We start from the raw sequence: 13301 nt of genomic DNA on the forward strand, positions 1-13301 counted from the left end.
GAGCTTCACGTTGGTGTACACCAGTAGTACATATCAGCAGAGTATTACAGTATGCTTTCTTTATTCTTCTGCTGTTTCCCTGATTATCCACTACTGGACATCGTTGGAGACAGGATAGTAGGGTGAGATGGACCTTTCATATGGAGAGCCTTTGTTGTCTGGTTTTGAACTTGACTTAGTTTATTTGTGGACCAGGATCTTCTGCTTCTATAATATTGGATAGTAGTATGTATTTCCTGTATTTTTATCCCAGAATGGTGAAAATACTCTTAGTCAGCAGTACATTTCCAAATTTCTGTTTTCTCTTTCTGTAAATAATTCTTCATCTCACAGAAGAGATTGGTGCTCTGATAGTGGTTTGACTTCCCTTCCAAACATCAGTCATCCTGTGAATTAAGAGAACCAGCCTTGATCTGACCACTGCTATGAAAGTGAAGATATGTCAGGTGTTTATTATGTAGGCTGTAATAACTTCCAGGGATTTGAAATAAAATATGAGTGAACCAGCTGTGATTTACACTTGGATTTTGGATGAACATCTTCACCAGTGAACACATTTTCCCCTGCAGATGTGATTTATATTGCTCATAATCTTCTGCTGGCAGGCTGCTTGTTGTCTTGTTTCCTCCTGATCCTGTGTGTATCAGCTTTGTGTTCATCTGTTGTGCCCCTGTTTGGTGGCCAGATTACATCCCCAGCAGCAGAAGTGAAATAATAGTTTGCCGGAGATCTTGTTTGTGTAGTATAGATCTATTTTATGGTCTTATCCTTAAAAATGGACACAGTTAATATGTATTGACCATAGTAATTATTTTTCAGTGTATTTGTAGAGGGTATTGGTAAATTTACGTTTAACAATTAGGGTACAATCATTTAATTATTGTTGTTTCAAGTTCAGTTTTAAAAAGGACCAATGTTTACTTTATGAAAGTAACTTTTGTAGTTCTGTAGGTTGTAATGGCTTTTTGTTTATTTTCTGTAAGGAATTTTTCTTAATGGGAGGACACGTTATCCAAATATAAATGTACGTTACCTCTTAATCTTTCTAAATGAAAGATTTTAGAATTAAACTGATTCAAGGATTAAAATTAAATGTATTTATTAAAATTAAAGTCTCCCTAAGCAGTGTTTTTGAATATTGATGTTTATTGCTGCAGCTTGGAAAGAACACAGCTGAGTTGATACCTCTTTAAATTACAGAATATTTTTAATGATATAATGCATGATTCCTGTTTGGAGATTGGTGGTATAAAAGTTAGTTATCTTCTAGTTTATTCCCTGTGTTAACCAGGGTTTACCTGTGGGCATCACTGTAGCTGTCCTGCCTGTTCCTCTTCAGAAATTCATTGAGTGGGGAGAGCTGAATGCCAGCAACTGCTGCTAACAAACACCTTTTTCAGTTATATTAATACCTAGAGTTCTACAATGTAATTGCTCAGGTAGCACTGGAGGTCCTGTTTGCGTGGCCGTTTTGCAGGAGCAACAAAGGACTGAGGCAAACAGCAGGGAGAAGCAGCTTTGGCCATCCTGCCTGAATTGCTGCTTTGTGCTTTCACAACCTTAACCAGTTAACACCAAAGTAATGGGCACCAGACTGAGTAAAGGATAACGGCTAAGAATGCAATTAATGTGTTTTTATTGAAAACAGGTCTTATTTTGAAAATTCTCACTTCATTTTTTGCGATTTATCTATTAGGTAGAGATAGATACGAAGATGTAATATTGTTGTAATGTAACCGTTACTGTAATGTACTGAAGTTGTAGTAGTGTACTGCACTTAATATTATAAAATTCCCACTAAAAGATTAGATTATACCATGTTGCTAAAGCATTTGCTAAAACATTCCTAACTTATTAATTGACAAAGTACTTGTAGATAAAGACATCATCAAATACCTGTTTCTTACGGGTTTCTTTGGGGCATGTTAGCAATATAAGGCATATAAACATCTACTGCTTATTAATTACAGTTATTGCTGAATGAGGTTGTGGGATGCTTGGTGTAATGGTGAATAACAACAAGAGTGAAACAGAGAGCATGATCTGGATTGCTTAGCAAGTTAGGCAAATAAACATGCAGAGGTGTATAACAAGATGTATGAGTCATGCTCACAAAATTAGGGACCATTCTGAAAAAAATAGCAATTCTGAAAATATATCAGTATTTATAATGGACAGGTTGATTCAAATGAACTCACAGGGCAATGCTGTGGTAAAAAGGCTAATGTGTGATGTTTGATAAATTACAGTTAGGATTAGCAGGGACTTGATTTCACATGTGTGAAATACACATATGTGTGTATTTGTATTCATGGTGTAGGTGGTACCAGTACTGGACTGTTACAAACTTAAATTTTTAGAACTGTTCATTAAATGGTGTTGAAAAACGACACTATGGGTAAGTTTTATAAAATTATTCCAGCATTTTTTCTTGAATTTAAGTGTTAAATTGCTTTCTTGTTTGGAGAGATATTTGAATACATAATTAAAGACTGATATCACCACCCTGCAAGAAATCAGCTTTTCTAAAGGACATTTTTTAACATACAGAAGAAAGTGTAACAAAAAGTAGTGGCTAAACACTGAAACAAGATATTTCCAAGCTCATGTTAACTGATGTGGTTTAACAGTAGGGTTTAATACCCTTTTGGAGCAAGCTACCAATAGAAGTAGTGTGTATTCTACGTTTTCATATTTTTCGGGCCAACAGTGGATAGATAATATGCTGGAAAATGTGTTTTAGTCAAATAAAGGTTACTGGAGTTGATACAGTCATAGTGGATAAAATTAAAAGGATTTGTGATATAATGGAAATGTAACTTGAAGATTTAATGGTGTCCTCTTACATTATTTCTGTGAATCTGTAGGAAGGAAATTCTGATCAATACTTAGTGTGTTGTCACACATCTAGTGACTAAATTACTCTTAATTTGTTTATATACATAAATTCTCTGTCTTAAGATACAATATCAATGTCCATGGTTTACCACCTATAGTAAGGATTATTTATTTTGCAGTCTGGCTATACGTGCTGGTTTTGCTGGTAAAAGACTGTTTAATTTGATTGATAAGCAGTTCTATCAATTGAATCTTAATGTGCTTTAATTAATATGTTGCTTCTGTAAATACTGTATATTGAAGGCGATTACTTAATTAGTATTTTGTTACTTGTAGTTATGAGTGATTTTTAATGAACTAAGTTTTACCAAAGGCAGTATATGCCTCAGGAAGTGTGCCTTAGCCTTTGCCTGAAGTACTTGTGTTCAGATCCTGTGCTTCATATATTCACATTATTTTAATGTTAGTGCATCATGAATATGCATCAACATGACGTTTTCACATGCAGAGTACTTGCTTTTAAAAGCATCTTCTATGCTATTCTATGTGATTTTTACCTAAATCATTGAATACTGTTTCATATGCTTTGGGAATGAAAAAAAATAAATATAGTACCTAGTACATGTTTAAAAAAAATATATAAAAATCTACCTTTATTTTATGTTGAAGTGTGTACATGAAACTCTTGTTTATTTTTTTAATATTGTTTGCTTTTTAGTGAGAGGTTTATGGTGAGGTTAAACAAGAACGGAGGTCCCAGGAATCCAGAGAAGATAGATCGAATGTGTGCACTTTTCACAGTACGTGTCTGTTCCCTTTCTTCTTCCCTTACAGTAGTGTGATTGTAGATGTAGTCACCCTGAGGGGGGGGGATTCTTCCTTTCCAATATATTGAGTAGAATGGAAGCTGTTTCTAAGTTCTGTTACAGTTTTAACTAAAGGTTAACATAAGGAAATGGTTGTACTTCTAAATTAATTTTATGGCTAAGTAAATATTTTGAAGTACTTATTTTTAAGTGCATTAGTTTCTGCTTATGGTTTGAAATTTTGAGTATTTTTGTTGCCTGTACTATGCTCTTAAATAACAGGGCACAGGAGAAAGCTGCACTGGCCTGAACTTAAAGCAAGGCACTTTTTTTGGAATCAAAGTGAGAAAAACTACAACGACACACACACACAAGAAAACAGAAAATTCTACAAACAGATTTTTGTCATGGCCCATTCAAGAGTCCCTGTAGCAGCCCCAGGTAGATGGTACAGCAGAAGCCTCTCAGGTTTACAGCACCATGTGTGTGGGGGAACAGAAAGACCAGGATGTGCTGCAAAAGCAGCAGCCAGGTTGAGCTACAGAGACTTGGTTGTAATAAAGGAAACACTCTGACTTCCTAAGTTTCTACAGCAGGTCTGTGCAAATAGCTACTCTGTCCTGACGCAAAGCAGACATGACCAACTGTACCAGCAGTCTTTAACCATCTGTGCCAGAAAGACTGGATAAGTGATACCCATCTGTGGCTCCTACCACATGATATACCTCAGTTGGGAGTGAAATACCCAGCTAAGATTTACTTATTTTTAATTCTTCAGACTCACCTCTCGCCTAACTGCCTTTTTGTTTTATGGGTTTCGTTATGCCAAAATAGTAGTTTCTAAACACTCAGTCTTTAATATCCATTCTGCACTGGTCTTAAATTCTGTTAAGAATTGCCTCACAATCATGTGTCAGACCATGATTTTATCTGTCACTTCTCAGAAAGAATATGGAAATCTAGAGACACTGAAATTTAACAGCTTATCACAGAATAGCTGTAAAGAATTTCAGATCCCAAGTGTGATAAACACCTTCCATCGTGACTCACCTTTAGCTAGTGCACATGCTAGAAGCTCTTTAACAGAAGTATTTTTACCTCCAGTGAAGAAAAAAGATGGCAGACAGCTTTGGTACAAGCTTTAGTTCAAGCAGTGAATCCCTCTAAGGTCAAGCAGTGCTGGACACTGACATAGGCATGGCTCCCAGCACCATTCCTTTTCCTCCTTTAAGCAGGTAGCCGAATTTCTTCTCTTAAAGAACAGACAGTATCTAGCCACATGTAATGATGTTCAGTTCTGCCTCCATCTGGATATGAGATGCAGGTCAATCCAAAAATAGCACTGACGTTGATGCTGACATCAGTAGCAGTTCTGGTTTTGGTACTATCAGTGAAGTGCTACCAGCTGATTAAACGTCAGCAGAGGTAACAGTGTCTCACTACTGCTGTTGGCACCAGTGACTCCACTGCTGGTAACTCAAAACCAAGTATTGTTCTCTTCTAAAAGAAAAGTGGCCAGGGAGCAAGCTTCACCACCGCCTGTAAGAATCATACAAATGTATGAGTGTAGGATTAAGAATTGCTTTAGGGGTTATTTCCAAAAGGCAGAACAGGTTTGTATCAAATTTGGCACTTCCTGACCTCTGAGGTTCATCGTTCTTAAAAAGATTTTCACCATCAAACTTCCCCATCTACACTGATATTATTATACCTTAGGGTCCTGTAACAACTGTCCTGTTTCACACTGCACTGTGAACAGTGTTGAAACAGTTCTGCTCCAGTGACCTGCAAACCAGTCTTTACATCCTTTCAGAAATACAAAAGAATAATGGTACACTACAGCTAGGGGCATAATGTATTTCCAGAAGAGACCTGCTGCATATTATGAATGGGGTCAACCCCGTCTAAAAGAGGCCAGCCCCGAGTATTGCAGACGTGTACCCCTCTGTAGCACCTATCCTTCTGACCAGAGATCACTCCCAAGCTACCTTTCTATTTAACTAGATAAAAATACCAAAGCTGTTGCAGTATCAGCGCTCTGAGTTGCTTAGACATGTTGTCTGTCACTCTCTCTGGTAGAATGTATACTCTACATAACAGGAGTTGTCACAATTGGGAAAATTTTCTGTGCAAAAAATTGCACGGTTCTAATACAAGATTTTTCATCAGTGTATTCAAAGAACTTTTTAAAATATGTAGCAAAGGAGCAACAAATAATAGCTTTTTGAGTAATGATTTTATCTGCAATGCTTCTATCTTATTGTAACTTCTTAATTATGAAATGCTTCCAAAGTAAGATAGTTCTGTGATTTTAAGGTTTGTTCCCAAGTTTGTGTTAGTCTTGACTTGAAATCTCTTTATTGATTTCCTCTTCCCTCCCCCACCACCCTGCAGTATCTTTCTAAACCTCTAATCTTTCCCAGAGGCATATCTTAGATAATTCAAGGTATCCATGTCTTTCCTGCTATCTCTGTTGCTTCTAGGGGTTCAGCTGTCTCCTCATGTAATATATCAAAATTACTTAGGTTTTGTTTTTAGATCTGCTGTCATATCATACTGAAGGTGACAAACTGCTTCCTCTGAAGATTAAAGCTCACTCAAGCAAACCTCAGCCTATGCATGCTTTAGAAACATTCCTGTGTCTGAATTAAAAAGTAACTATGTGATGTGAGCTTGCTATTTTTGTTAAATACCTTACTGTCTGTGAGGTTGGCAACTGAATTTGATAAAGCTGTTTAATTATTGCCAGTCAGGTACCCTTGATTCTACTGTTTGGGGGATGGTTTTGGGGTTTTTTAACATACATTTAGCCCTTTATAGAAACCAGCATTGTGAAGAGCTAACCATTATTGTAGAGTAACTCTTTTCCATACCAAATATTGGGCAGAAAAAAATTAGAGATGATTTTCTAAAAAGCCATGCAATTAGAATTGTAATGAAATTACTTTGTTTATCAACTAGTGTCATTTAAGAAGCTCAGAAGGATGTGGGAAATAAACCCCCGTGGATGCAGTGCTAAGAACATCTTTCTGGAAATTCATTTTTTTATATTGCGTGCAAACAAATAATAAATGTAGTTTGCCCTCTTCCGGGTCCTAAAGCATGCGCATGGATTTTGTGCAAATAAATTATCTGAAGACTTCCTCACAGGGTTTTTAACTGTTTGGTCTGTGTCATAGTAAGAATTTCTCGCCTTGTAAAAAGCCACTGCTGTACAAAATGAAATACAAGGCCATCTGGGCCCACGTTTTTTGTCTTTTGACTGTGACACAGTATATTTTTCGTGAAATTGAAAAGTGACTAAAGTGTGAACCCAGCAATATGTGCATGCCCTACCGTTTTCTGATATTTTGACAGCTGCCCTTTGAAAATATAGTTCTCTGAATTGTTGTTAATTAGAACTGGTAATCTGATAGTATAATAAAATTCCCCCTGTCAAATCACAGATATTTTCAAAAATTTATGACTCTGTAGAATATTAAGTACTATCTCCCAAGTTTTTTTTCTTTTTGAAACGTATTGTCAGGCACTACTGAGATTAAAACTATGTCAAATCCCTTCTTATCATGGGACTTCAAGTTTTCCAAGACATGAAAGATAAAGCCTACCATATGCTACACTGGTATGTTAGGTGATGAAGAAAGCCTAGAAATTATGTTCCCTTATTCATGTAGCAGCAAAATAGAGAAAACGCTAAGGAAGATTTATATAGCTTAATTCTTTGGCTTCATAGAGGCATGATCTGCTAGCTAGTAAGCATTCCAAACAGTGTATTTGCAACTCTCTGCATATGCTGCCCAGGGAAATAGTGTTCCTTTTAAACAGTAAGAAGATTCAGCCATGAATTTATTGCTTGCCTGCTGTAATGTAGCAATATAACGCTATTTGAAAGGGGCTGCAACTTCTCCTTAGAATAAATTATCTTTATACCCAGTTCTCAGTTACTGTGCCCAGATGTTACTGTGCTGTACGTCACTATAATCTGAAGTTCGGTATTTATGTGCATTGCCATCATAATCTCAGTTGTTGAGACTTGGTTTCTCAAGTCACACGGTGACGAAATTTGCTGTGTGATTTAAAGTTCATGTTTTGATTTCCAGCAAAGTACAATTTTTAATTCACTAAATTGGTTCAAACTAGGAAGACAGAACTTAGATGTCCACAGTTTAAAATTTCTTCCTACCTTTATATTAAAATTGCATTATTTCCTTTGACAGTGGTTTTAATACCACTTAGTTGTGGTTTTCTTAAAAGAAAAATACAAGATTTTATCTCAATCTGATATTTTTTCCAGTTTATTTTTGCATTGTATTTTCAAAAGAAAAGTAGTAGTAGATGGCCAAGCTACGTTTGTGCATAGGTGAATGCACCACTGGTGTTCTTCCCACGCAGCTATACATTTTAGAAGTGACTCTTACTGGGATGGATATCTTCAATCAATTAAAAGGGAAAAAAAGAAACATGAACACATAGCTATTATCTCAGGTTGTTTGCAAAGTCATATATCAAGCCCAAGAGCTGTTTTTAAAAAGCCTTACATTGAAAATATTTTGTACAAGCAAACAAAAATAGTTTTAGAATGATGTGAGGTGATGTCAGTTGTGTCAGTGTAAGGGGAGGAGTGAAGTGAACAACAGTAACTGATCTTAAAACATTCTTTTTGGATGTTTCTCTTTCACATGTCTACACACTTCACTCTCTCCCACATTCTTAGGAAGAATACATTAATAATTTTGCATTTCCAGTTTTTCTTCTCCTGAGAAATGACTGGAGCAATGCCCTGTACGTTTGGGGAGAATTTGGAGACTGTATGGCCTAAGTTAGTACATAATAATAAGATGATAATGCTTAGTAGAGTGGAGAAAGAGAGGCAGCAGCTGTTGCTGTAGAGCACAAGGAGTATTTTTGCAACAGAGTCTAAAACATGAATGAATATTCTTGCAGTACATAATAGCTGTTTTAAATCTTTTTGTTTTGGAGGTTAGTAACATAAGGAAAACTTGCTGAACAATGCTAATGCTCTTAAGAAGAAATGTTTCTTAGGTCTTTCCTCTGATTAAAAAAAAAAAAAGGAAGAGGAAAATGTCTTAGAGTTTCATCTTTGTTTATAAGGTTATCAGAAAAAAATACAACATGCTAAGGAAACTGCATTTAAGCCAGCCGGAGTAATAAATTATTGAAAAGTACTCTGTGTATTTTCTTAATTTATTTTCTTTAATATTAAAGGCTTGTCAGGGTCAGTGCTACTTTTTTGTTTTCATTAGTTTCAGCTTTTCTTTTTACTCCTCTGTAGGTTCTTTCTCATTTTTTCTTTTCTTCAAGCTCATTTTTAAGAGTTTTGACTTGCTGTTCTATGACATGAAATTTCAGAGTTTTTGTCAGTGTATATAGCTGCTTGCCATAAAAATAACTTTTGGGAGATCTTTAGGTCCTGTGTTTTGCTAAGCAATTACTTAATCTTAAAACGGAGTTTATTTCTTAGTTTTTCCAATACCTTATCACTGTTTCAATGTACTAAATATAAGAATGACCATCTATGTCACTAAATTAGAATGTGTTTAGCCAAATATGACCCTTTCCAACTTCCATGCTCCCCAAATAGTCCCTTGGCATGTTTCTGTAGTTAGAATGGAGCAGAGAGCATTTCCAGTCAGCAGTTTGCATGCAGCCTACCCTGCTTTTGGACTTTTAAGCAGGTTAGCTATGAACTAGCTGCCCTTGGCTCCCATCAACTCATATGGATAGAGCCTGTAGGTTCAATGCATGGTTGAGAGACTGCCTTGCTGCTTTCATAATGAACATATATCATATGAAACAGGATTAAGGCTGCACATTTAAAAGCGTTAAAATAAACCATGTCTCTGAGTCTTCTACTTTTTTTTTCTCTTCAGACTTCTGCTTGTTCTGAGGAATTGCAGTCTAATGATGTGTTTGAATTAAGGATTAAATTAACATTTTAAATGTTTGCCAGAATTCTGATACAGCATCATTAGTCAGTCGAGTCAGAATCTTTTCTTTTCCTTTTAAAGATCATTCCAACCAAATATAATCCTTCAATACTTTATTTTTCTTGTCTGTAAATTAGAAATAATAATACTTTTTCCTTATTTAAAGATGAAGGAGCTAAATGAATGGAGAGTAATACTGCATAGTCCTTATTGTTCATGAGAGTTTTGTATGCACTTATTTTGGAAGTGCAATGTGTTCTTTTTTTAATGTATATTTTTTCCAATCTTTTAGGATCTCAGCAGCAAGGACATGAAGAGAGATTTGTACATAGTTGCCCATGTAATTCGAATAGGTACAGTATGATTTAATGCTTAAAATGTATTTAATTAACAATATTTTTAAATGTATGTTGTAACTAAGTGACATTATAATGATTTAACTAGTGAGAAAACTCAAATCATAGACCATACCTATCTACTGAGATTAATGTTCAGACCATATGTAGCTAAATGTTATAAAGTTACCGATTACTCTTTAACAGTGAGATTTCTTTTTCTCAGTCTGAAACAAAATAGTTGATTAAACATCCCATTTGAGGGAGGAGGGAGGAACTAAAAAGGCTTGTGTTCCATGTTCCAAACTTTCAAATGAGGTCTTTTTACTGACAATGTATGTATATAGCTAGTTTACAGGGCAGGACATCAGCATACCTGGCCGTTCACATGTAGTAAATCAGAGGCTGTTAGACAAATACATATAAATATGTGTTTTCTGGTGTAGGAGTCTGCGGTGCTTCCTACTCTTTCTACCTGCTGACACCAAAAAGCTTTCTGCTCTTTCTACCTGCTGACACCAAAAAGGAGCAGTAACAGCAGTACCTACCTGCTGGAAGCCTATCAGGCTTGCAGCCCAACATTTCGCAGTGTACACTTGCTTCTTTCCAGGTTGTCTTGGCAGCTCGCATAGAGTTATATGCAAAGGAGAGATCCAGATGCATAATGCCTAGACCTGACCCTACCCGAGGAAGAAAGCCCTTACTTGGTAATTCACTTGACTAGTCACCCTTTATAGAGCGGGCTTCTCTGACTGTTCACAGGCCAGTCTAGGGCTTCGTTTATTCTTTTTGAGATTTGCAATAGCAAGAATGGAAAGTGTTTATGATTGAAGATTAATTTGAAATGTGTTTTATACAGTATAGCACAGTGCTCAAAGTAGTTCATGGACAGCTAGATGAATTTTTTAACCCAGCAATGTGTTTAAGTGAAGTGACTATATGACTTCTGGTATGCAAACTAAATTAATAGAATCTTTCTTACATGGAAGGTGTTGGATAGAAAAAAGCTCTAGTTGAAAAGGATATAATTAGTAACAGGGAATTAAAGATTATAAATTTATAAATATAAATTATGAAAGAGTATATTTTTACTGAGAAATTGACAAGTTATACTTAGGTAAAATATTTATTTCAAATATTTAATCCTAGAAAGTTAACAACATATAGTAGGAACAACAGACGATCTCTTCAGTTGTATTATTCTAAACAACTGAGTAGTGCTCTGTCTTTCATGTTTTTCAGGTTTTTGGTTAACTGAAAAATGGCTAGGATAGTGTTTGCCATGAAAGGGTATTTACACTATTTCCAGCCCATTCACTACCAGCATCCATTACTAGCCACAGATACCTTTTCTGAAGTACAAAACATCTAAACAGCTTAGTGAAACCATATTGTTGTCCTGTGAACAACAATATGCCTTCTGAGTCACCAGTGTGTTAAAGGATTGGTTTTTCATTGTCTGACTTCACTGTGTTATAAGGTGTCTAAAAGTTAGAATTATTCTGTATCACTTGATGGTAAACGAGGCTTGTAGGAAGATATGCTGTAGTTCAAGCTCAGATTTTTAACCTTGATGTAAGGAGTGTTGGACAAATTATTATGTGTAATGTTACAAGTTGGCTTAGATTATTATAGTGATTTTTCTGGTCTTGGCATTTTTTACTCTATTAAGAAACTGCTTTAACAATAGGAAGTTAATCATTGAACAGCTTCGTACCTCAGAATTCTCGTTTATGCACTCCAAGACAAACATTATAAGTGACACAAAATATAATACATTACTTTAAAGCAACTGTATAAAGTGAAAATTGGTGTAAATGCCAGACTGCAATGAAAGGACCACAGTGAATCTCTGCGTGGATGCAGAGAGGTGAGTACAAGCTGTATTCTTAGCTCATTCAACAGATGATTTGTAGTCAGCCCAGCTGGATACAAATATGTGTCATGGAGCTGCAAATCAAAGATGGCCAGACATGACACTGTTCACTTTGCCCTTGAGTGTTCTTGTAGCTAAATGAGGTGATGTGCCTTAACCAAAGTAGCCCAATGTGTCAGGTAGGTTCAATTGAACATCTGGATTTGAAACAGTATAGGAAGAAATAGAGTGAGAAGTTGTGGTGGATTGACCTTGGCTGGATGCCAGTTGCCCACCAAGCTGCTCTGTCTCTCCCCTCCTCAGCAGGACAGGGTGGGGGAGAAAATAAGGTGGAAGAAAACTTGTGGGTCATGATAAAGAAAGCTTAATAAAACAAAGCAAAGCTCACATGCAGAAGCAAAGTGAAACAAAAGATTTATTTTCTACTTCCCATCAGCAGATGATGTCTAGCCATTTCCCAGGAAGCAGGGCTTCAGTATGTGCAACAGTTGCTCTGGAACACAAATTGTAATAACAAATGCCCCCTTCTTCCTCCTTTCTCTTAGCTTTTATTGCTGAACAGATATCATATGGTGTGGGATATCCCTTTGGTCAGCTGTCCTGCCTATGTCCCCTCCCAAGAAGTTGTCCACCCTCAGTCTACTGGGTGAGGTGGGGGAGTGCTGGAGAGACAGCCTTGATGCTGTGCGAGCACTGCGCAGCAGTAGCCAAAACGCTGGTGTGCCATCAAGACCTTTGTAGCTACCAATACACAGCACAGCAGTGAGGGCTGCCGGGGCGAGGAATTAACTCCACCTCAGCCAGACCCAGTACAGAGGTACAGGAAAGACTGCAAGCTGTGGTTGAAACTTACTGTAGGTATGCATACTCAGAGGGGTAATAGAACAGAATAGACAGAATGGATGCATGTGAATCTCTAATGTTATAAATTTCTGTTAATTTTTAGGTCGCATGTTGCTAAATGATTCAAAAAAAGGGCCTCCTCATTTACACTATCGCCGCCCCTATGGCTGTGCAGTATTGAGCATCATGGATGTACTTCAGTCAATCTCTGAAATAAAAGAAGAGAAGGATTTTGTTCTCAAAGTTTACACGTGAGTAACTCCTAGAAGGGAAAGAGTTGGGAAGAACGCTTCATATATATTGGGTGATGAGATGCTAAAGAGATATTAAATATCAAGGTGGTATAAACTGCATTTGCTGCTTTATCCTTCTCGCGAGGTAAACTCATGCTGTTGGCACTGGTTTTTGCTCCTTTATTATTCCAGAAGCTCACAGAATGTAGTGACTATCATCACAGATGTTTCAGGTATGTGAAATGCTTCAGAAATTATTGAATATTGCCCAAATCTGTGTGACTTGGCAAAGCTGCACTTTTATTAATGTGATCTTTTAAAAATATGCTAATCTCAAAACCGAAGAAATAAGCTGTATTTTACCTGATGAAGGGAATGGTTACTCATGCCAAATCTCCCATTTCTTATCAGTCATGGTGACC

The 13301-nt window shown here is 36.5% G+C and overlaps 1 protein-coding gene across 10 annotated transcripts in view; it reads left to right on the forward strand.

Annotated features, from left to right (window-relative positions):
* Nucleotides 1-13301, forward strand: part of DOCK3 (dedicator of cytokinesis 3) — a 222402-nt gene that overhangs the window by 109783 nt on the left and 99318 nt on the right. For all 10 annotated transcript variants that reach the window (XM_074913853.1, XM_074913859.1, XM_074913854.1 and 7 more), the window contains exons 10-12: nucleotides 3557-3638; nucleotides 9885-9945; nucleotides 12750-12897. In XM_074913853.1, coding sequence (XP_074769954.1) covers nucleotides 3557-3638; nucleotides 9885-9945; nucleotides 12750-12897 — 291 coding nt within the window. The remainder of the gene's footprint in view (nucleotides 1-3556; nucleotides 3639-9884; nucleotides 9946-12749; nucleotides 12898-13301) is intronic.

Source organism: Athene noctua, chromosome 10 (genome assembly GCF_965140245.1).
Source record: "Athene noctua chromosome 10, bAthNoc1.hap1.1, whole genome shotgun sequence".
NCBI classification, from domain to species: Eukaryota; Metazoa; Chordata; class Aves; order Strigiformes; family Strigidae; genus Athene; species Athene noctua.